The sequence below is a fragment of the Heterodontus francisci genome, chromosome 26 (assembly GCF_036365525.1).
Source record: "Heterodontus francisci isolate sHetFra1 chromosome 26, sHetFra1.hap1, whole genome shotgun sequence".
Classification (NCBI taxonomy): domain Eukaryota; kingdom Metazoa; phylum Chordata; class Chondrichthyes; order Heterodontiformes; family Heterodontidae; genus Heterodontus; species Heterodontus francisci.
Genome location: NC_090396.1, coordinates 71,141,695 through 71,166,950, shown reverse-complemented (window position 1 = coordinate 71,166,950; position 25,256 = coordinate 71,141,695). Strand labels below are relative to the sequence as shown.

The 25,256-nt window shown below is 44.2% G+C and overlaps 1 protein-coding gene across 1 annotated transcript; it reads left to right on the top strand.

Annotated features, from left to right (window-relative positions):
- Positions 1-385: 385 nt before the first annotated feature.
- c26h17orf75 (chromosome 26 C17orf75 homolog) lies at positions 386-24,967 on the top strand. Its single transcript, XM_068058535.1, has 10 exons — positions 386-579; positions 9,085-9,180; positions 10,799-10,924; positions 13,553-13,699; positions 14,381-14,438; positions 16,228-16,347; positions 17,250-17,314; positions 17,952-18,088; positions 21,006-21,109; positions 23,639-24,967. Exons 1-10 carry the CDS (start codon positions 449-451, stop codon positions 23,858-23,860), a joined length of 1,206 nt encoding a protein of 401 aa, XP_067914636.1. The 5' UTR covers positions 386-448; the 3' UTR covers positions 23,861-24,967.
- The last annotated feature ends 289 nt before the right edge of the window (positions 24,968-25,256 follow it).

Genomic DNA, 25,256 nt, shown 5'->3' with positions numbered 1-25,256 from the left:
CATCCACCTGAGAGGACCGAAGGGGATTCGGTTTAATGTTTCATTGAAAAGACTGCACCTCTGACGGTGCAGCACTCCCTCAGTACTGCACTGGGAGTGTCAATTTGAATTGTGTGCTAAAATATCTAGTGGGACATGAACTCACAACCACCTGACTCAAAGTATTACCAATTGAGGCAAGCAGATGCAAGAATGAATGTTTATTTTGTACATTGCATTAGAATGTGAACCCATTAAAGTGAAAGATTAAAAATAATTGCAATGAAACAGCTCAGTCGAGCAGCGTTTAGATTCAGTTCTGAGGTTTTCAGCAGGGGATCACCGTCCAGTCGGAACATTTTTTGCGGGGAAAGGGGGCGGCAGCCGGACTGTTATTGAAGGGTGGACCAACCGGAAGGTGATCGATTTGCCGTGTCGGAGCGGGGCCGGCGGCTGGGAATCAGCTAGCATGATCAGTCAAAGCTCCTTGCAAGACTCCATGGACGGAGATGAGAAGGAGACAGACGTGGAACCGGAGGAAGAGCCGCCAAGGGATCAGCAGCAAACGGACACTTACTACAGCCTGTACCGGAGGCACAGGTTAGGCCGGGGCCTGGAGTGGGGGCTCCTTCATGCCGCCTCTGAGAGAAACTCCATGGCGGCAGTCAGCGCTCCCCTTCCCCACAAGCCGCATGTAGAGTATTTATAGTACAGAAACAGGCCATTCGGCCCAGCTGCTTCATGCTGGTGTTTCTGCTCCACATGAGCCTCCTCCCACCCCCTTTATCTCACCCTAACACCATATCCTTCTATTCCTTTCTCCCTCGTGTTTATCTTCCCCTTAAATGTATCCATACTATTCACCTCAACCACTCCCTGTGGTAGCGAGTTCCACATTCTCACCGCTCTCCAGGTAGCGAATTTTCTCCTGAATTTCCTATTGGATTTATCAGTGGTTGTCTTATATTTATGATCCCGAGTTCTAGTCTCACCTGCAAGCAAAAATATCTTCTCTATGCCTATTCTGTCAAACCTGTTAATCTTGAAGACCTCTTCTTTCCAATTAATAAAAGAGCTCAAGCCTGTTTAATCTTTCCTGGAAGGTTATATTGGAGAAATTAATGGGACTGAGGGTTGATAATCCCTGGGATCTGATATTCAACATACCAGAGTGTTGAAAGCGGTAGCTATGGAGATAGTGGATGCATTGGTGGTCATCTTCCAAAATTCTATGGATTCTGGAGTGGTTCCTGCAGATCGGAAGATAGCAAATGTCACCCCACTATTTAAGAAGGGAAGAAGAGAGAAATTTGGGAATTACAGACCTGTTAACCTTACATCAGTAGTAGGGAAAATGCTAGTATAAAAACAAGAAATGCTGGAACCACTCAGCAGGTCTGGCAGCATCTGTGGAAAGAGAAGCAGAGTTAACGTTTCGGGTCAGTGACCCTTCTTCGGAACCGGAACTTTAACTCTGCTTCTCTTTCCACAGATGCTGCCAGACCTGCTGAGTGGTTCCAGCATTTCTTGTTTTTATTTCAGATTTCCAGCATCCGCAGTATTTTGCTTTTATTTTAGGGAAAAGGCTAGACTATTCTAAACGATGTGATAAATGGACACTTGGATAATAATCTGATTGGGCATAGTCAACATGGATTTATGAATGGGAAATCATGTTTGAACCTATTGGAGTTTTTAGAGGATGTTACTAACAGAATTGATCAAGGTAGTATACTTAGACTTGACGTAGTATACTTGGATTTTCAGAAGGCTTTTGATAAAGTCCCCCACAGGAGGTTGGTTAGCAAAATTACAGCACATGGGATAGGAGGTAATATGGATGGATTAAGGATTGGTTACCAGGCAGAAAACGGAGTAGCAATAAATGGGTCATTCTTGTGTTGGCAGGCTGTGACCAGTGGGGTACTGCAGGAATCAGTGCTTGGGCCTCAGCTGTTCACAGTATCAATGATTTGGATGTGGGGACCAAATGTAATATTTCCAAGTTCGTGGATGACACAAAACTAGTTGGGAATGCGTGTTGTGAGGAAGATGCAAAGCGGCTTCAAAGGGATTTGGACAGACTTAGCAAGTGGGCAAGAACGTGGCAGATGGAATATATTGTGGAAAAATGGGAGGTTTGTCCACTTTGGTAAGAAGAACAGATGTGCAGAGTACTTCTTAAATGATAAGAGATTAGAAAGTGTAGATGTACAAAGGGACCTGGGTGACCTCGTCAATAAGTCACTGAAGCTAGCATGCAGGTGTAGCAAGCAATGGGAACACCACCACCTGCAAGTGCCTCTCCAAGCCACGCACCATCCTGACTTGGAACTACATCGCCATTCCTTCACTCTAACTGGGTCAAAATCCTGGAACTCCCTAACAGCACTGTGGGTGTACCTACACCACATGGACTGCAGTGGTTCAAGAAGGCAGCTCACCACCACCTTCTCAAAGGCAGTTAGGGATGGGCAATAAATGCTGGCCTTGTCAGCGATGCCCAGATGCTATGAACGAATAAAAAAAAAAAAATTTGAAACGTTAATGGTATGTTAGCCTTTATCGCAAGAGGATTTGAGTACAGGAGTAGTGAAGTCTTGCTTCAATTGTATAGAACCTTGGTTAGACCGCACCTGGAGTACTGTGTGCAGTTTTGGTCCCCTTACCTTCGTGGGAATGCAATGAAGGTTCTTCAGACTTGTTCCTGGGACGGTGGGACTGTCCTATGAACAGAGATTGGGGAATCTGGGCCTGTATTCTCTAGAGTTAAAGAATGAGAGGCGATCTCATTGAAACCCTGCAAAATACTTAAAGGGATAGACAGGGTAAATGCAGATAAGATATTTCCACTGGTTGGGAAGTCTAGAACCAAGGCACGCAATTTCAAAATAAGGGAGAAGCCACTTAGGACCGAGATGAAGAGAAATTTCTTTACTCAGAGGGTTGTGAATCTTTGGAATTCTCTACCCCAGAGGGCTGTGGAAGCTCAGTCATTGAGTATGTTTAAAGCCGAGATTGACAGATTTCTAAATACCAAATGACATAAAGGGACATGGGGATAGTGTGGGAAAAAGGCATTGAAGTGGATGATCTGCCATGATAGTATTGAATGGCGGAGCAGGCTCGATGGGCTGAATAGCCTACTCCTGCTCCTATGTTCCTATGTATAGCCTCCTCAGTTAGAAGCGTGGAGCAGTACAGCACAGAAGGAGGCCATTTGACCCATTGAGTTTGTGCTGGCTCTTTTGAAGAGCAATCCAGTTAATTCCACTCCCCTATTCTTTTCCCATATCCCTGCAGTTTTTTTCTCCTTCAAGTATTTATCCAGTTCCCTTTTGGAGACTGCTGTTGAATTTGTATCCACTATCCTATCAGGCACTGCATTGCAAATCCTAACCACACAAATAAAAAAAAAAAGTTTTTCCTCATGTCGCCTCTGGTTCTTCTGCCAATCATCTTAAATCTGTGCCCTCTGGTGATTGTCCCTTCAGCCATTGGAAACAGTTTATCCTTGCTTTATCTAAAAACGTCATGATTTTGAATACCTGTATTAAATCTCCTCTTAGCCTTCTCTGCTCTTAGGATAACAAACGCAGCTTCTTCAATCTATTCACGTAACTGTAATCCCTCATCCCTGAAACAATTTAGATCATGCTGTTCATGACCTCAGAAAGTCTAAAGTGCTTTAGAGCCAATTAAGTACTTCTGAAGTATAGTTACCATTGTAATGTAGGAAATGTGACAGTTCTTATTATTCTAGTAATTTCTTTTGCTGCATCTTCAATGTTTCTATGTCCTTTATATAATATGGAGAACAGAACTGTTCACAGTATTCCAAGTGTGGTCTAATCAAGGTTTTATGTTGGCATCCTTCCATCTACGAAAGATGATGGACACGCAGAAAACAATCCGTCTGGTTGGGGTGTCTTCTCTTGGCGCACCTTTGCTGATGGCTTTGAAGGTCAATTCTTGAGAGGTGAAGTGTCACATGTGCTGCCAAGTGACGCTGTGTTGTTGTTTTCGGTGTTGGAGCCTGTTGCCAAGCTGCTGTTGCAACTGGTCATTGTGCACACCAGTCCACAGGATGTGTCACCATTTCCCTTTTTTGCCAGCAGGTGACTCCCAGGTGCGATAGTTGGCATTTAGGGTCTTCATGTAACTCTTGCAAGCATCCTTAAAGCGGAGCTTTGGGCGCCCCACTGGTTGTCTAACCCCGGCAACCTCACCATACAGAAGGTCCTTGGTATGCGACTGTCTTCCATCCTGTGGATGTCTCCGATCCATCAAAGCCACCTCTGTTTGATTAGTGCCAAAACACTTGGGAGCTCTGTCTTTGAGAGGACTGCCACATTTGTGATTTTGTCCTGCCAGGATATATGCATAATGTGCCGCAGACAGTGAAGATGGAAATTATTGAGCTTCTTTTCCTGGTATCTGTAAGTCCTCCATGTTTCACAGCCATACAGCAAGGTTCTGAGAACACAGGTCTTATAAACCATTAGCTTGGTCTTAAGGGTCAGCTTGGTGTTATCCGATGCAATTTTCGCAAGTCGGCCAAAGGTGGTAGCTGCTTTCCCTATGCGTGTATCGAGCTCTGCATCAAGGGACAAATTGTCACCGTGGACCCAAGGTAGTAGAATTTGCTAACCACTTCCAGTGGGGTGTTATTTAGTGTGATCGGGCCAGAGATGCAACGCCTTGCCCCATGACCATGGTTTTCCTGATGCTTATAGTCAAGGATAACAAGTTTCAGGCATGGGAGAGATAGTCCATGAGTCTTTGTAGCTGAGTTTCCGTATGAGCAACTAGCGCAGCATCATCAGCGTAGAGGAGTTCTCTGATCAGGACGTGATGTGTTTTTGTCTTCACTTTCAGCCTTGATAGGTTGTAGAGCTTGCCGTCTGACCTAATGTGCAAGTAGACGCCTTCCAAATCCGCAGGGAAGGCAAAGGTCAGGAGCATGGAGAAGAATGCCAAACGCAGTGGGTGCCAGGACACAACCCAGTTTCACTCCATTCTTCACTCCAAAACTGTTGTAAGTGGGGCCATCAAACTGTACAGTGCAGTGCATGTTGTCATGGAAGGAGCGGATGAGACTGAGGAGCTTCAGTGGACAGCTAATTTTTCCCAAAATCTTGTAGAGCCCTGCTCTGCTGACGGTGTCAAATGCCTTCGTGAGAAGTAAAGTAGAGAGGTATACTCTGTTCCCTAGACTTCCCTTGTAGCTGGCATATGGAGAAGATCATATCCACAGTAGATCTGCTGGCACCACAACTGCACTATGCTTCTGGTTACACTCGGTCTGCAAGTAAATGGAGTCTTTTAAGTATGACCTTAACAAAGGCCTTCCCTGTGACGCTAAGGAGTGAGATGCCCCTGTAGTTGTTGCAGTCTCCTCTGTCGCCTTTGTTTTTATATAGTGTGATGACTTTGGCATCACACATCTCCTGTGGAACAGAGCCTACTTTCCAGCAGAGAAGGAGAAGTTCATAAAGGTGTGGCAATAGATGGGACTTTCCATGTTTGAGCAGTTCGGCTGGGATTCTGTCCTTGTGGGTGCCCTTCTGTTCGCTAGGCGGTCTATGGCCTTGAGCATCAGTGATGGGGGTTCTTCATCTAACTCGTCCATGACAGGAAGTTTTGGGAGAGCATCAAGCACAGACTGGGAAATGTCCAACTCTCAGGAGTACAGCTCACAGTAGTATAAAAGCAAAATACTGCAGATGCTGGAAATCTGAAATACAAACAAGAAATGCTGGAACCACTCAGCAGGTCTGGCAGCATCTGTGGAAAGAGAAACAGAGTTAACGTTTCGGGTCAGTGACCCTTCTTCGGAAGAAACATTAACTCTGCTTCTCTTTCCACAGATGCTGCCAGACCTGCTGAGTGGTTGCAGCATTTCTTGTTTTTATTTCAGCTCACAGTAGTGTTCAGCCCAGCAGGACATCTGTTTACTTCACCATCTGCTGACTTCAGGGGAGCAACTTTGGTGATGGCAGGGCCCTCTTGATCCCTTCGTACATAGCTCATCGATTTCATCTGTCACTTGCAGTTTGGATTTCTTGACATAATTTGATCCAGTGTTTGTTTGCACAGTATCTCCCTGTCCTTTGCATGGCTGTCTTGGCTACTTTCAGGTCGTGCAGTGTCTTAACTGTTGGGTTTATGCTGTGCATCATGTAGGCTTTGTTCTTTGCATCAATGACAGATATTAAGGTTCTGTACAAGTTTAACATAACTTCCCTGCTCTTCAATTCTATTCTTCTCGAAATTAACTTTGCTTTTTTGTGGTCTTATGTTGTTACTTTGTGATTTGTGTATCTGTTCCTCTACTCCAGTTAGGTGCTTACTTTCCAAGGATTATGTGGCCTCCTTGATCTCCCTGTTAAAATGTACTGCCTTGCACTTAACTAGATTGCTGCTTTGTTGCTTTATTTTAAGCATCTTTTATTTAATTGGACCACATAAATTCATGCTTTAATAGTGTCCTTCAAAAGGGGCATTTGTGGTGCTGACTTGTGTCAGGTGACAATGTGGGCAACTCAGTGACACCCCTATTGGTCAAATTAAAATAGGCCAAAGTAGGTTGGAGGGCACAAGGGTGATAGAGCAAAGAACAGTACAGCATAGAAACAGGCCATTCGGCCCTCCAAGCCTGTGCCGATCTTGATGCCTGCCTAAACTAAAACCTTCTGCACTTTTGGGGACCATACCCCTCTATTCCCATCCTATTCATGTATTTGTCAAGATGCCTCTTAAACGTCGCTATCGTACCTGCTTCCACCACCTCCCCCGGCAGCAAGTTCCAGGCACTCACCACCCTCTGTGTAAAGAACTTGCCTCGCACATCCCCTCTAAACTTTGCCCCTCGCACCTTAAACCTATGTCCCCTAGTAACTGACTCTTCCACCCTGGGAAAAAGCTTCTGACTATCCACCCTGTCCATGCCACTCATAACTTTGTAAACCTCTATCATGTCGCCCCTCCACCTCCGTCGTTCCAGTGAAAACAATCCGAGTTTATCCAATCTCTCCTCATAGCTAATGCCCTCCAGACCAGGCAACATCCTGGTAAACATTTTGGAAGACCTAATACGGGTGGGAAGTATACAGTAAATGGCAGAACCCTTAGGAGTATTGACAGGCAGAGAGGGCGGCACAGTGGCGCAGTGGTTAGCACCGCAGCCTCACAGCTCCAGGGACCCGGGTTCGATTCCGGGTACTGCCTGTGTGGAGTTTGCAAGTTCTCCCTGTGTCTGCGTGGGTTTTCTCCGGGTGCTCCGGTTTCCTCCCACAAGCCAAAAGACTTGCAGGTTGATAGGTAAATTGGCCATTATAAATTGTCACCAGTATAGGTAGGTGGTAGGGAAATATAGGGACAGGTGGGGATGTTTGTTGGGAATATGGGATTAGTGTAGGATTAGTATAAATGGGTGGTTGATGTTCGGCACAGACTCGGTGGGCCGAAGGGCCTGTTTCAGTGCTGTATCTCTAATCTAATCTAATCTGGGCGTACAGGTCCACAGGTCACTGAAAGTGGCAACGCAGGTGGATAAGCTAGTCAAGAAGGCATACGGCATGCTTGCCTTCATCGGTCGGGGCATAGAGTATAAAAATTGGCAAGTCATGCTGCAGCTGTACAGAACTTTATATTGCGTGCAATTCTGGTCGCCACACTACCAGAAGGACGTGGAGGCTTTGGAGAGGGTGGAAGGCGGTGGAAGCAGAGTCTTTGAATATTTTTAAGGCAGAGGGAGATAGATTCTTGATAAGCAAGGGGGTGGAAGGTTATTGGAGGTAGGTGGTAATGTGGAGAAATCAGTTCAGTCATGAAATTATTCATTGGCGGAGCAGGCGCGAGGGTCCGAGTGACCTACTTCTGCTCCTAATTCATATGTTCGTAAGAGCCAATGAACCAGCCAGGTTCTCTGGGAAGAAAGTGAGCAGTAGTTCATTTGTTAAGTACAAAATTTACTAAAATGTTTATGAATGAAGCTAGAAGTTAAATGTATTAAAGTCTCTGTTCCTGAATCTCATCAAAACTCAATAGAGGGCCCTGCGAAGCCTGTTGGACTATGTAATAAGTGTAAACTGTCCCAGCTGGGTTACTTGTATCTGGACAGTAATTCCATAACAAAGCAGTGCTCGTGAAGACACCTTTATTGCTGCAGGTTTTATGGGCTTATGAATGCTGTGGGTCTCCAACCCACTGCAGGGTTGATTCTTGGACTATCCATCAGCCTCGTTTACAAATGCCTCCTTCCATCCAACCTGGATCTAATTTGCAACAGAAGTAACTTGCACTTATTTGAGTAGATTAAAAAAATATAGTCCTTTTCACTACCTCAGGGCAGTCAATTAACTACTTCTGAAGTGTAATCACACACAGTATTTACAGCACAGAAAGATGACATTCAGTCCAGCTGGTGTTTATGCTCCACATGAGCCTCCTTCCACCCTTCTTCATCTCATCCTATTAACATATCCTTCTATTCCTTTCTCTTTATCCAGCTCCCCTTGAATGCTTCTTAGCTATTTGTTCACTTCTCCCTGTGGTAGTGAGTTTGAGTGGCGAGAGGTTTCTCCTGAATTCCCTGTTGAATTTATTAGTGACTATCTTTATTTAAGACCCCTAGTTCTGGTCTCCCCTGCCCCCGCTTTCCCTACCCGCCCCCCCCCCCCCCCCCCGGGCATGTAAGAAACATGACAGTCAATTTCTGCACAGTAAGCTCTCAAACACCAATGAGATCAATGACTAGATAATCTATTTTGATGATGCTGGCCAATGAATAAGTATTGTTTGGGAGACAGGGGAGAGCCTCCCTGCTTCTCTTTAAATAGTGCTGGGACCTATTATGTCCACCTGAGAGAGCAGATGGGTCTCAGTTTAACGTCTTGTCCAAAAGAGAATACCTCTGACAGTGCGGTGCTCCCTCACTTCCCTGCACTGGAATGTCAGCATTGATTATTTGCTCAAGTCTCTGGAGGGGGACTTGAACCCTTGACCACCTGACTCAGAGGTGAGTGTACTGCTCACTGAGTCACGGCCTCTGCATCCTATGCCATAATGGAAATGGAGCAATAACTGCAAATTATCTTCCAGATCTGAGCAGCTAGGAGACGAGGGAGACATGGGACACAGAAGAAATGGATCATCAGACACCTTCCCCAAGGAAATGGTGTCTCAGGAGGATTTCAGGTAAAGGAGGCTGTCGTTCTATCTCAGCATATGACTTTTATGCTACAAAGATCTGCACAACTAGGACTGCGTGATAGAATTTGTAAAAATCCCGTGCTTGTAAATGTTTTTGAATATAAGATAAAGTACCAAGCCAAAATAGAACAACACAACATCATATAAAGTTTATTTCAGAGTTAATACTGACTAGGATTGACTGTTCATGACTGGATCAAATTACACATTGAACTTAGCCATGTCTGACAGCTTAACTGGCAGAGTGTGGTTTAGTATTATCCTCTCACTCTATAGCAGTGACAATGCTATTCTACTTTAATTGTACCAGATGTTGTCAACAAACGCATTGTTTTATTTTTGAACTCACCATTGTGGTAGCTCATCGCCACCCTTAAGCATCTTCAAACCAAACTACTGAGCGATCCACATCAGTAGTGTTTCACTTTGGAAGTATGGAGTGCACACACTCTCCCTGGAGGGATGAACCCAGTTTACTTAATCCCACAAAACCTATATGCAGATTGGCAAGAGCCAAAGCTTTAAGGGCACACGAGTGCACGTAAAGGTACTGTCAGAGTTTAACCAGCTAAAACCAAACAACTCACACAGTGCGCTGGTTAACTTCCCAAAGCCTACAAATGCTGGATTTAAAGGATGAAAGTTACTAATCACTCAGCATGGCTTGGTAAAGGAATCAGAGTTGGTGATTTAAATTAACCTGACTACGGTGCGGTAGGGAAGTTAGAATTCAAACAATTCCAGGTGTCTGAAGACATGCAGTGAGCCATTCAAAGTCACCATGTGGACCAGGAGACCAAGTTCCTTTTTGATGTGTTCAGAAATAAAGATGCTCTTAAAAAAAAAAAAAACCCTTTTCTAATTAGGTCTGAATTGTCAATTGCTGATATGGGCAGTGTGTCAGTGTCAGCTGGGGTGTCTGGTCAGCTGAGCGTGCGGGACAACGTGTTAGGATGGATGAAGGTGCTGGGTGGGATGTCGGAGTGACCAAACCAGGTTTTATGACATTCCAACCACTTTTTTCTATTTCCAATTTTTTTAGAAACTGAATTCCCAATTCTCCAACTGCCACAGTGTGATTTGAATTTGAGTTCCCTTGGATTACTAGTCCAGCAACTTAGCCATTGCACCACTGTGCCCACTTCGGTTTCCAATTCCATTACCCTGCCATGTTTTATCTGATTCAGAGTGGTTGGGCCTCTTATTGTTCTTGCTCTAAGTATTTATGGAACAGCTTCCTGGATGGACTTGCTCCAGTCAGTGCTTCCTGATAGCCTGATAGAGAATGGCAACTCACCATGAGCCATTTGGTAACATTTTCCTTTGACTGGATAACAATGAGCCATCAGGTGATCAGATTGTTATCTTCTAAGGTTTTTATGTTCAGGTGACTTACTGCCTTCTGGAAATGTGACCCTCTTCCTTCTCTGAATGTTGGAAAGGTAAATGTACTTACCCCATGCTGATCAGAAGTGAATAGCTGGATGAGTGTGCGAGCACATACTTGTGGCTGAGGGGGAGGTCAGGTCTCGTGAAGGTGTTTAGTTGTGTGAAACCCTTTGTTCTGCCTTTCTGAGCAACTAAATCCTTCTGTTTTCCATAGTCTCTCTTTATTGGCCTCTAACCTGCCTGTCGTGGCTGAGCCAGAGCTTCAAGCATTCATCACTAAACGCCTCAGTAAAGGAGCTTTTTTAGGTGGAATGGGCGCTATAGCAGCCGTGGATTTGAGGTAAGAAAGAATATCTAAAGAACTTGAATTTATATAGCGCCTTTCGTGACCTCAGGGTGGCCCAAAGCACTTCACAGCCAATTAGGTACTTTTTATAATGCAGTCACTGTTGTAAATTAAGGAAACGCGGCAGCCAATTTGCACACAGCAAGCTCCCACAAACAGCAATGTGTTATATGTTCTGATCTGTATTAGCGATGCTGTTTGAAGGATAAATATTGTCCAAGGGACTGGGAGAACCCCCGTGCTCTTCAAATAATACCATGCGATGTTTTATGGCCACCCAGGTTAATGTCTCATCCAAAAGAGAGCACCTGCAACAGTGCAGCACTCCGTCAGTAGTACTGGATTCTGGACTGAAGTGTTCTGATGAAAGGTCACGGACCTAAAACGTTAACTCTGCTTCTCTCTCCACAGATGCTGCCTGACCTTCTGAATATTTCCAGCATTTTCTGTTTTTATTTCAGATTTCCAGCATCTGCAGTATTTTTCTTTTATTTTACTGAAGTGTTAGCCTGGATTGTGGTCAAATGAGTGGGACTTGTACCCACCTTCTCAGAGTCAAGAATGTTCCTCCAATTCTGTCCTCTCGAGCATCCCCAATTTTAATTGCTTCATCATTGGTGGCTATACTTTCAGCTGCCAAGACCCCAAACTCTGGAATTCCTGCCCTAAATGTCGTCTCCTTTCTACCTCATTTTCCTCCTTTTTAAAATGTTCCTTAAAACCTGTCTCTTTGGCCAAGCTTTTGGTCACCTGCCCTACTATCTACTTATGTGGCTTGGTATAAAAGTTTGTTTGATAAACGCGCCTGTCAAGTCCCTTGGGATGTTTTACTACATGAAAGGCGTTATATAAATACAAATTGTTGTTTAAAATGTGACATATTGCTCCCCTAGTGGCTGTGTGGGTAAGTGCACTGTGATGTGCCGCAGAGCCATGCAGTCTAAAGGCCTGCTATCCCACCCGAATCCGACGACATGTGTCGGGGTCAGGTCGCACTTCCGGGTCTGGCACTCGGACTCGGGTCAGGCCGGGCCGGGTCGGATCAGACACACACTATCACCACCTCAGGTAACTGACTTTAATGTTAATTTACTTTTTTGGACTTTAAAGGTGGTTCTGCTACAGTTATTTTAAGCTTGTGCAGGTAAGGAACAAAGTGAAAAACGGAAGGTAGGTTAACTGATGGTCAGATTGGGTCGGGCGCGGGAAAAAACAGAAGGACTCTGGCCTGGTTGGATGGGGTTCTGTTGGGCTCGGGTCGAGTCTCATTTGCAGACCCAAGCAGGCCTTTAATGCAGTCTATATGTGTCAGACTCTACTGGCCCTGAGTTTGCAGACAGCAGTCGGGAAATTATATTGGGCCTCAATGCTCCAAGGTTAGGGAGTGGCATAAAAATCATCCAGGATTTCTGTTCCTGGTTGTTTTTGTTATTCCAGTGACTCCAGCTGCAAAGTAGGAATGCATGAACATTGAATGTGACCGGGATCGTGCAGTGCTGTGATGCCCCCATAGCCGAATAGCCCCACAGCATTGTGACTGGACTTGCACATGCAGAATAGACTGCTGAGGTACTAGAGGGCTTCCAGTGCCCCGGTATTTGTGCCCTAACCCAGTGTTGTCCAATAGATATTCTGTTCTCCTTAGAGCAGAGAAGGGTTAAGAGGAGATTTGGTAGAGATGCTCATAATCTTGAAGGATTTTGATAGTGTAAATCAAAAGAAACTGTTTCCATTGGCAGAAGTATCGGTAACCAGAGGACACTGATTCAAGGTAATTCACAAAAGAATGAGGCGACATGAGGACATTTTTCATTTCGCAACGAGTTATGATGATCTGGAATGCACTACCTGAAAGGGTAGTGGAAGCAAATTCAAAAATATCTTTCAAAGGGAATTGCACAGATACTTGAAGGGAAAAAATTTACAGGACTACGGAGACACAGCCAGGCAGTGGGACTAATTGGATAGCTCTTTCAAAGGGCCAGTACAGCCTCGATGGGCCAAATGGTCCCCTCATTTAGTAGGAAGTGTCTTCTACACACTCGCATAGTACAGCTAAGTGTACTTCATGTGTGATATTTATTTAAATATCTACCACCATTCAGTAATCAAGGAACTAAAGCATTCACAACAATCAAAAAACACTCGCACATTACTTTTTCTGTGTTACCATTTTATCAACAAACACACGAAAAGTTAAAAATTCACATGCTCAGACAGTACAACTATGAATATTAAGAGCACAGACTGACGATCATATCTGTTTTTGCTTACTAATTGGCAATACATTTACCACATCTGGATTCCTGTTGGTCATGTAGCCAGTAAATAACATATTGGACAACATAGCTCTGGTACGATCCAGGGGAGGACAAAACCTACAAAAAAAATACATGAAATCGTGGAGCAAATCTAGAGCATCAGATATTCATTCATGTTGCTTTCTTTAAGAACTTTTACAAATGTAAAAACGTCCACAGAAAGCCGAGTGCTGCACTTGCTGGATGGAGGGATAGTAATTCTGGAGAGTAATGAGCATTGAGGTGGTCCCTTATGCATGTATCACATTAGTGATGTAAAGTTAAAGATTGTGCTAAGTGAAGTGTGTTTGTTTATTTCCAGCATACCCGAGCAGTCTGTTGCTTGTTACTATTGCCTCCTTCACCAGGACCGGCCTCCAGGGGCAGAAAGTGACAAACTGGAGTCAAAATCCGTGGTCACTGATTATGTTCTCTGCTTTCTGGGAAGTACGGAGAAGAGCCTTGAGCTATATCCTTCAAAGGAGCAGCTCCCTGACTGTTCCACAGGTTTATTCCAAAAGTGCCTGAGCTACGCAGGCCAGGAAGGTCTTAGATTTGTGCTGTTTTAGCTGAACTGAGGTAATCCTGCATGTCTGGAGATAGGGAAGGGAGGAAGGAGAGAGACAGACAGAGCACGCCTGCATCTATTCAATAGTCAACACTGAATAGTGAATAGCCAACACTGATTATCGAGCTTTTCACATGAATAAAACGGCAGAGGAGAAAGGAAAGCAGATAGAGACGCAAAAGTGTACTGCCTAGACTGTCCCAGGTGCAATCCTCAATCTAAGCTGTGTTATCTGCTAGTGTCGATGGCATTTTCCATCTAGGATTGACCTTGATGTCATTGGGTTAGGGAGTGGCAACAATCAGCCTTGGCTTCTGCTCCAGACCACTATTCAGTAATTCTTGCACCAGGCTGGGATTCGCTCTGCTGATCTCCATGTTCAATAACCTGTCTGTACTTGCTGGCTGGTCTTGCACATACTGGAAGGCATCCTGTGCTCATGAAACTATGCCCAGCTGAGACTTGGCACCTTTGTAACTTTGGGGAGGGAAAAAATACATAGTCTAAGTTATAAACCAATGAAAACTGCAGTTTATGTTTTTTTTTGTGATGCCATTGTATATTTGCTTAACCAGACCATACTTTCAGAATCGAGTTGGACAAATATGCCCAGGGATTACAGCTTTACTTGGATGCTGAGGTAGGGAATTTGCTGTTTACTACTTACATAGAAATTACAACAGACTGTTTGGCCCAACCTCATGCTGGTGCTGATTACCCCACATCACGATACTCCCTAATCCCATGTACCCTCTTCTGTTATTTTTCCTGTCCCTCATCCAACTATCCAACAACTTTGAAATGTTGACATGGTCTCTGCTACAATCACTAACTCCAATTGTGGAACCCACAGCATTACAAGCTTCGATGCATAAGCAAGATCACCTACTATCTGCCCTGAACTTTTCACATTTAATTTTGTCCCCTTATTCATTTGAAACTGTCTGTTTCTATCTATCCTATCCCATCTCTTCATAATTCTAAGCACCTCTGTCAAATAACTCCTTAATTTCTGTTCAATGTGAACAGTTCCAATTCTTGAAGTCTTTTTTTGGATTTATATGCCCTCATACCAGACAATTTTCCTTGTGAATCTGCACTGTTAATCTCTCTCTATTGCCTGAACATCCTGCCTATAATATACTGCACGCAGTACTCCAACTGTGGGCTTACTAGGGTTTTATATGGATTCACCATTACATCCACTCATTTTTAAAGTCCTATGGACCTGAACCCCCGAATTCCCACCCAGCCCCTGAAACAGCATGCACATGATCAGTCTCTAGCTATCCGTGGCTCCAGGAGTGACCAGCAGGGAGTGAGTGAGAGATTTTGGAGATTGTTTTGTGGGTGCGGGAGAGTTAACGTGGATTGGCTCTCTGTGCAGGACGCTGTTCCTGATGTGACTTGGGAGAGGGCGGTGATCCTGAATGTTGGCGCTACAATGCTATCTGCATTTTTATTTCAAATACTCCCTCCCTTTGTGATTGTTGATGTGCGTTAATGAAATTCACTGCCCTGGGTGGCACCAGCTCATACAGATCAAGGTGGTTTCAGATTCAATCCATGGGCTAGCTGATCTCAGTCGGTTTATGTTGGCCTCAGTGTCATTGGACTCAGGAGGGAAAAGCTTGACCACTTCTCCCATTTCTTCATTATGACCCCTACTGAAAATGCACATTTTGTGGATGTTGTTTGAGGACAGAATTGGTTTCAGTTGAGACGATGCACCGTAGTTGAATAGTCCACTGGAACTCACTGTATAGGCTTGGCATGAGGACTGAAAACGTGGGTGAAGTAGCCAAGGATCACTCGTCCTATCGTACATGTGACTTGTGTTCAAATGTGAACTTTTATAGTGCTGGCAGGATATACATCAGTGTGACTATCACAGCTGAGCCTGGTTCTGTGTTCGAGCAACTTCCAGATACATGCTTGCCAAATTATAATCCTTCTTTTCAAATTCCTCCCATGGCCTTGTCCCTCCCTATCTCTGTATCCTTTCCAGCCCTATAATCTTCTGAGATTTCTGTGCTCCTCCAGTTCTAGCCCCTTGAACATCCCCGATTTTAATTGCACCACTGTTGATGGTTGTGCCTTAAGCTGCCTGGGCCCTAAGCTCTGGAATTCCCTCTCTAAAGCTCTCTGCCTCACCACCTCTCCTCCTTTAGGACACTCCTTAAATCCTCTTTGACCAAGCTTTACATCACCTGTCCTAATAATCTCCTTAAGTGGCTTAGTGTCAAATTTTGTCTGGTTTCACTCCTTTGAAGTACCTTGTAATGTTTTTACTACGTTAAAGATGCTATATAAATGCAAGCTGTTGGTGTCTCAGCACAGACTGGGGACTGAAGCCAGGATCTTTTGTGGTCTTCATGGCTTGCTGCTCACTAGATTAAACTTTAACTTTGTGTGTGTGTGTTCCACAGGCTGGTGCTGTCGAGCTGCATATCCAGCCATACCTGAGCAGCTGGTATGATGACTCTGTGCTCTACATACAAAGGGTGGTGCAGCTGTTCCAGGACAGGCTTCCTGTTCTGTTACGGGCCGTGAGTATTTATGTAGAACTGACCTGCTATTATCTGAAATATGTACTTACAGTAAACGTAATGAGAAATGATCTTTTTATTTATTCCTTTCCTTTTCTGGCAATTTTCTGCCCTCCTCTCCTGAAAGTTCTGACTCGTGCGGTTCTAAAGACTCTGCCGTCCCCCCTAGGACTTTGCTAAAGTGGCCTTTGTGAACCTTCAGAGTGAATGTTAGCAGGACGTTTGACTGTGGAAGGCATCATGTCTGATGCTGATCCTGTCCTTGTCAGAAGCCTGCAGATGTATCCCTAGAGGTCGCTGGATTTTGACAAGAAACCTGGCCATTTCCCTTTGGGTGCAGAGATCAGTCGTGCCTTAACCACTGCCCTAGCTGAGATCAGCTAATGAGCACTGGCCAGGGATTTGATATGGGACTTCCAGGTCTACATAACCATTGCCTTGGCCGTGTCCTTGCCCAGCTGCCACACATACAGCTCCCACCGGGTAGCCATCAGCATGAACGTGGCTGATTTTCTCTTTCCTTCCTACATCGTTTCGACTGCATTTCAAAAATACTTCATTGACTGTAAAGCACCTTGAGAGGTCCGGTGGTCGTGAAAGGCGCTATATAAATGCAAGTCTCTTTTCCCTTTCAATCCATGAGAAAGGAGCACTAAGGGCAGCTGCAATGGTCCTAAACCCACCCCAGCTGGCATCTACTCACCTAGCACAGTTAGAAATCAAACCTGTGAAACATCCCTGTTTCTTTTTCATCCTATTCAAAGTTACCAGTTTATAAGGAGCGAGTGCAAAGTTGAATTGATCATTGAGGCCATTTCGCGCTATGGACTTGCATATGTTTTAGATTCTGAATGCTTTAGTAATTATGCGGATCTCTAACAACCAGCATTTGTATTTTTTAGGCCTTGAGTCACACTCCAGTTGAAGTTAAAGGTACAGACAACAAAATAAAACAGGATGTTGAAAGGTCAGAAATGCTGTGATGTATCAATAAGATCTTGTACCTGGTAACTAGTTTTGCTGCGCCTGGTAACTAGTATGTTGCTTAACAAGATGTCAACCAATTTTATCGGTCTGCTGGGTTCTTATCCTCTTCTCTCTGGCCAATAGCACTGCCACCTCAGCTGAGATTAACTCAACATGAACCAGAGTTCAATCTTGGGTCTTCTAGTCTATATGGATCAGTGCTGTACCAACAACTTGCCTTTAACATAGTGAAACATCCCAAGGTGCTTCACAGGAGCATCGGACAAGAACTGACACTGAGCCAAAGAAGGAATTATTAGGAAGAGCTTGGTCAAAGCGGTAGGTTTTAAGGGGTATCTTAAAGGAGGAGAGAGAGGCAGAGAAGTTTAAGGAGGGATTACCAGAGATTAGTGCCTGGGACGCTTAAAGCGTGGCCACCTTTGGGTGAAAGGAATGGGGAATGTACAATTTTCAATCCCCAATAATCTGGAAAAGTAATAACAAGGGTTCAGGTGAGTTGCAGAAAGCTGAGGCCTAGTGATGTGAATCCTTAGTGCTCTAATGTTCAAACCTCTTTGTAACTGTTGAGACTAAATCAACATTTAAAACAGATTGTAAATCTTGCTTTTTTGTGCCAGGTTTCTCAGTGCTGCCAGCCTTCAGGGCCTGATACAAGAGGACACTCTAGCTTCGCTGTGTAAGGTGATGACCAAAGAACAACAGAAAGTGATTGTTATAGACTGCAGTGAATCTACTCCTGCCTTTCAAAATGCTGGTAGGAACTTTAGGTCCCCACTAACTACACAAAGAAAATTCCCCTTGTATGTGTATTCCTGAGTTTGCCTACATCTGCTGTGCAGTGACCCCATTGGCCAGCAAGGTAACTGCAGCTGAAATGGCAGCCTGTATGCAGCTGAAGCTCTGGGATGAACCAGCAGGTGGTGCTTGGATATGCAGTTAACTGTTGTGCAAAGCTTTACATAAGAGCACAGGAGCAGGAGTAGATCATACGGCCCTTCGAGCCTGCTGTGCCATTCAATAAGATCATGGCTGATCATCGACCTCAACTCCACTTACCTGCCATATCCCTTAATTCCCTTAAGTACCCAAAAATCCATCGATTTCAGTCTTGAATATACTCAATGGCTGAGCATCCACAGCCTTCTGGAATAGAGAATCCCAAAGATTCGCAACCCTCTGAGTGAAGAAATTTATCATCTCAATCCTAAATGGCCGACCCCTTATCCTGGGACTGTGACCCCCTAACTTCTAGACTCTCCAGCCGGGGGAAATAGCCTCTCAGCATCTACCCTGCCAAACCCTCTCAGAATGTTATACATTACAGCGTTCTGTCTGTGTTGTAAACTTCTATTGTTCTAATTAGCAGTGGCCAGTTTCAAATGTTCGTCCTTCCACAAACTACTGAGTGTTATGTTAAAGACAGTAAAAGAATTAAGAATCAACAAATAACAAGTGGTTTCTCTGGTGGCCAAGGGGTGAAACCTGCACACTTGTCCCTCTATGAGAAGATATGCCAACGTTCCTGACTTGTCTGGAGTGTCAACACCAGCACAGACTAGTTGAGCCAAATGGCCTTTTTACGTGCTCTATGTAATTCTACCATGACATATCGTTCAATGCTGAGGGATGGAATACCTTCTGATTTCAGCTGATGTTGGCATCAAGCAGTCCTAGATCAAGTGTAGGATAAGGTTTTTCTTCTTTTTTTTTTCTTTTGGGCCTCCTTATCTCGAGAGACAATGGATACGCGCCTGGAGGTGGTCAGTGGTTTGTGAAGCAGCGCCTGGAGTGGCTATAAAGGCCAATTCTGGAGTGACAGGCTCTTCCACAGGTGCTGCAGAGAAATTTGTTTGTTGGGGCTGTTGCACAGTTGGCTCTCCCCTTGCGCCTCTGTCTTTTTTCCTGCCAACTACTAAGTCTCTTCGACTCGCCACAATTTAGCCCTGTCTTTATGGCTGCCCGCCAGCTCTGGCGAATGCTGGCAACTGACTCCCACGACTTGTGATCAATGTCACACGATTTCATGTCGCGTTTGCAGACGTCTTTATAACGGAGACATGGACGGCCGGTGGGTCTGATACCAGTGGCGAGCTCGCTGTACAATGTGTCTTTGGGGATCCTGCCATCTTCCATGCGGCTCACATGGCCAAGCCATCTCAAGCGCCGCTGACTCAGTAGTGTGTATAAGCTGGGGGTGTTGGCCGCTTCAAGGACTTCTGTGTTGGAGATATAGTCCTGCCACCTGATGCCAAGTATTCTCCGAAGGCAGCGAAGATGGAATGAATTGAGACGTCGCTCTTGGCTGGCATACGTTGTCCAGGCCTCGCTGCCGTAGAGCAAGGTACTGAGGACACAGGCCTGATACACTCGGACTTTTGTGTTCCGTGTCAGTGCGCCATTTTCCCACACTCTCTTGGCCAGTCTGGACATAGCAGTGGAAGCCTTACCCATGCGCTTGTTGATTTCTGCATCTAGAGACAGGTTACTGGTGATAGTTGAGCCTAGGTAGGTGAACTCTTGAACCACTTCCAGAGCGTGGTCGCCAATATTGATGGATGGAGCATTTCTGACATCCTGCCCCATGATGTTCGTTTTCTTGAGGCTGATGGTTAGGCCAAATTCATTGCAGGCAGACGCAAACCTGTCGATGATACTCTGCAGGCATTCTTCAGTGTGAGATGTTAAAGCAGCATCGTCAGCAAAGAGGAGTTCTCTGATGAGGACTTTCCGTACTTTGGACTTCGCTCTTAGACGGGCAAGGTTGAACAACCTGCCCCCTGATCTTGTGTGGAGGAAAATTCCTTCTTCAGAGGATTTGAACGCATGTGAAAGCAGCAGGGAGAAGAAAATCCCAAAAAGTGTGGGTGCGAGAACACAGCCCTGTTTCACACCACTCAGGATAGGAAAGGTAGATGTAGAATAAACCTCTCTTTGCTCTTCCCCAAATAATGGTGTTCAGCTCTCCCCAGCTCCAAAGGACACCCCTCCTATATGATGTTTTCAGTTTTCCTCACCTGCCATCCCACAGCGCCTCTGAGTGAGATTGACAGTAGGTGCTGGATTGGAGATAGTTTTGGGGGCACAGATGAGGATCTGGGTTGGCAGTGCCCAAATCCTCCCATGGCCCTCCAGCACCACAGCAAAGGGGCCATTCTTTGTAAGCCGACACCGAGTGTCAGCAGGTATCACAGCCACACCTGATCCTGTCCACACACATACACCCTTCCAACAAGGGTTGTGGGATACACTCAAGAACGGGGACGTTAGTGGAATCTTTCCCTTCCTAATCCAGGGGCACTGATACCATGTAACTCGCATCAGAGCTTGGATCCGTGTGGGAACTCCTCTTTTTAAAAATTTCTTGTTGGGATGTGAGCCTCGCTGGCAAGGCCAGCATTTATTGTCCATCTCTAATTGCGCTTGAGAAGGTGGTAGTGAGCTCCCTTCCTGAACGGCTGCAGTCCATGTAGTAGTGTAGGTACACCCACAGTTGATGTGGCTCAGCTCTGAGCTAGCAGAAAATACAATTGGAGATGAGGAACCTGCCGCTTTATATCCATTGACAAAGTGTTGGGCGACTACCTCAGTTTTTAGAAATGTTGTTCTTCCGTTACTCAGCGTGTATGAGTCCTGGCCACGCTCACAAAGCACCTGTTTTGTTTCTCTTGCAGTGAGCAACAAGTTCTGTGAAGACTGGATTCCTTCCTTTTTAAACAGTCTGGAAGGTGGAAATCCTTTCCTCATAAGGCAAATCTTGGAGAATTTTAAATTAAAGGTAAGGATGCTGCCCGTGTCCTTCAGACCTGTGAGGGAGGAGGGCCGGAAGAGATGGTTTTAAATAGTAATTCAAGTTGCTTTTACCTAACCCAAGCTAAGTGGCAAAGTGAGTTTTGAGGGGGACACAAAAAGTCTGCCAAGAGATACAGACAGGTTATGCGAGTGGGCAAGAAGGCAGCAGATGGAGTATAATGTGGAGAAATGTGAGGTTATTCACTTTGGTAGAAAGAATAGAAAAGTAGAATATTTTTTAAGTAACGCAGTGCAGTAGAAGACACTGAGAGTGTCCCTGTCACTCTGTGATACTGCACAGTAGAGGGCACAGAGAGTGTCCTTGTCGCTGCGCCACAAGAGCCTTGGGTTCCAGCATCTGACTGAGGTAGTAGGATTTACACCACTGATTATTTTCACCAGGGGAGTTTTCAGTTTTTCTCCTCTCCTGAAGGTGCTGGCTCTTATTTTGCAGAGTGACGGACCTTTTGTGTCCTCCTCACAGCTCAATTTTCCATTTAGCTTTGTATTGTCAGCAAACGTGAGTTCATTACACTTGGTCCCTTCATCCAAATCATTAATATGGATTGTAGATATCTGTAGCCAGCATCCCACAAATAATAGCCAACCAAACTGAAAATTGCCCATTTATTCCTACTGTTTTCTGTCCTTTTACTATCTTCTATCCATAATAATATATTATCTCCAACCCCAAGAGCCGTTATCTTGTGGAACAAAACTTATCGAATGCCTTTTGAAAATCCAAATATATTGCATCCACTGGTTCCCCTTATCTACCCTGCTAGTTACACCCTCAAACAACTCTAATAAATTTGTCAAACACGATTTCTTTTTCACAAAATCAATTTGACTCTGCCTCGTCGTATTTTGATTTTCTAAGTGTTCTGTTGCCATTTCCTTAATAATGAGCAATTTCCCAATGACTGATGTCAGGCTAACTGCCTGTAGTTCCCCATTTTCTCTCTCCTCCTTTCTCGAATAACAGTGTTACATTTGCTACCTTCCAATCCATTGAAGAATCTAGGGAATTTCAGAAGATTGTAACCAGGGCATTCATTAGCTCTGTAGCTACCTCTTTCAGAACCCTAGGATGTAAGCCATAAGATCCAGGGCATTTGTTGGCTTTAAGTCCCATTAATTTCTTAAATACTTGTTCTTTACTAATGTCAATTACTTTAAGTTCCTCACTCTCACTAGACCCTTAGTTCCCCACTATTGGCATGCTTTTTTGTGTCTTCTGCTGTGAAGACAGACACAAAATATTTGTTTAATGTCTCTGCCGATTCCTTTTTGCCATTATAATTTCTTCTGTCTCAGTCTTTAAGGAACCCATGTTTACTTTTGGTACTGTCTTCCTTTTTACATTCTTGTAGAAGCTCTAACAATTTTTTTTGAGTTCTTGCTAGTTTACTCTCGTTCTAGTTTATTGCCCTTTATCAATTTTTGATCACCCTTTGCTGGCATCTAAAACTCTTCCAATCTTCAGGCTTACTACCCTTCTTAGCAATACTATCAGCCTCTTTTAATTGAATACTTTCCTTAACTTCTTTAGTTAGCTATTGATTTCTTTTCCCGTGGAGTTTTATTTCTCAATGAAATGTAGATTTGTTGAGAATTATGAAATATTTCTATAATTGTTTGCCATTGCTCACCTACTGTCATGCTTTTTAATCTAATTTCCCAATCCAGCTTACTCAACTCACTCCTCATACCTATTTAATTGACTTTATTTAACTTCAATTCTCTAGTTTTGGGCTTTTGTACATCATTCTCAAACTTAATGTGAACTTCTATCATATTATGATCACTGTTTCCCAGAGGATTCCTTACTATGAATTGCTAATTAACCGTGTCTCATTACACAAAATAAGACCTAAAATAGCCTTTTCCCTGGTTAGTTCCATAATGCATTGGGCTAGGAAAATGTATTGTGCTAGGAAGCTGTCTTGAATGCATTCCATGAACTCATCTTCCAAACTGATTTTTGCTGATTTAATTTCTTCAGTCTATATAAAGATTAAACATGCCCACGATCATTGCATTGTTTTTGTTACAAGCTCCTCTTATTTCTTGGTTAATATTCTGTCCAACAGTACAGCTACTGTTGGGATGTCTATAAACTATTCCCACCAGATGTGCTGACCTTTGTTTTTCTTAACTCCACCCATACTGATTCTACTTCTACTGGATCATGTGCATTTGCCAGTAAGGATCACATGGATGGTAATGAATCGTAGAAACTCTCCTCTTCTCATCTTGGTTCATTGCGGCCAGCTGTGATTTCCCTAGCTGGCATTAGTCAACTTGGTACAGTCTAAAAACTTGAGCCTGGAGACTGCCTAGTTTGTAGGCCCCAGTATCCGACCAGATGCTGCCCTTTCCCATTGAGCCACGCGGAAGCATGCTAGTTACTTCTTGTGCACTTGTCCAAGTTTAGATTTTTTTTTAAACCTGGATTACTGGTCAATTTCAATCTAATCTAAACCTCTTGCCCTCATGGGGGGGTCTCTCTCAGGCCATCCAGGATATGAACAGCCTGAAGCGGTACATTCGACAGGCTGAGACGAACAACTACGCCCTGTTCAAGTGTTTTGTCTTTCTCAAGAACTGTGGCAATGGCGATGTCCTCCTACATAACGTCAAGGTGGAGCATGTTGAGATGCCCGAGGCTCAGAATGTAGTGAAGGTTCTCGAAGAATTCATGTCTGAAGAAGGTGTGATTACTCCCACTAACTAAAAAAAAGTACCTACGTCTGACGAGTGGTTTACTTTAGCAAAGACTTTGTTTTGTTGTGCTTATTGCTGTGGAAGTTAAAAGTTACAGGTCCCATATTTTTCCATCAGCATTGCACTTATTTGCATGAAAACCCTTGTCTGGTGCGGCTTATGTTATTGTAAAGTGCTCTGTAAGCAGCCTGTGTGATACAGGTCACCATCGACTGTATTATTACTGAGCCCAACAATCTAACTCACAGGCATTCTTCTGCAATGTTGTGGGCAGTTGTGGTACAGACCTAAACCGGCTCCCTCAGTGAGAGTTGGACTTTTGCCGTCGCAAAGACAGGGGCTGGGACTTTGTCTCTGGTAATTACAGTTGTCCCTTGAATCTCACTACAGATTGTGGAGCGGGCAGTTGGGCAGTAGAATATGATCATTTAGATTCAACGCTAGAGGTCTGGAGTAAATTGTGAGGGGACCCAGATTGACATTTGGAGATTCCCCTCTCAGGATTAAGGCTTTAAGCAGAGGTCCTGTGGGAGGTTATGCATGGTGATTGAAAGGGGCCTGTTTGGGGCACCAAGAAATAGTGCTGCTTACATAATCGGGGAGTGGGGGGTGTGGGAGTAAAGCCTACTTCTATCTAGACATTCCTGACCAGGGATAGAGGAGGTTGGGGGTGGGGGATGGGGGGGTGGATGGAAGAGGAGAGAGGTGAAAAGAAAGGCAATTAATTTTTAAATAAACAAGTTTCTGAGAAACTGATAATTGGAAAATATGGCATAAAGAATTCCAGGACCTGTTATAAACAGAGGCTTTAATTTCCTCAGCTAAGATTAATGCAGTTGTTAATCTGATGGGTTAGAATAGCACAGAAAGTACTGAGCCTCATTAACCAGTACACTACCAGAGGTACTTAAAACTCCACGTACATGGACTTGGGCATTCACATTCCAAAACACCATTATTTGAGTGGCTGCTATTAGTCAATTGTAAATAGTAGAGAAAACGAGTCCCCAATTTACTCTGGGACTCTGCTGTTGTTATGTCGGGGTATAACTAAAATGTATTTGCAATGGGGTTTTCATCTTTGCTTCGATTATAAATAAAGTTTTAATCCATGGTGTTTTTGTTTCAGATCTGTCTGCCTCTTAACGAACACATAAGTGAATAAAATCTCTTTAATTCAGTAAAAGCCGAGATGGTGCCTGCATTTAGTGCATTATGTAGTGGGAGGGATTTTGTGCTACACGTTGTTACACGAGTTCTTCTATTTTTTGTAAAATATGTTTTTAAGACTCTTAGTTGAATTATGGACATTGATTCATCTGGAAGCTTGAAGAGATGCTAAACTTTGTGTTTTTTTTTTAAAAAAGAGGTCACCAGAAGGTTTTTGGACTGAGTTGAAAACGAAC

Coding starts and splice junctions, on each gene's coding strand:
- c26h17orf75 (XM_068058535.1), top strand. CDS start 449: ATGATCAGTCAAAGCTCCTTGCAAGACTCCATGGACGGAGATGAGAAG. Junction 18,089..21,005: donor TCCTGCCTTTCAAAATGCTG/GTAGGAACTTTA, acceptor TTTCTCTTGCAG/TGAGCAACAAGTTCTGTGAA. Junction 21,110..23,638: donor TGGAGAATTTTAAATTAAAG/GTAAGGATGCTG, acceptor GGTCTCTCTCAG/GCCATCCAGGATATGAACAG.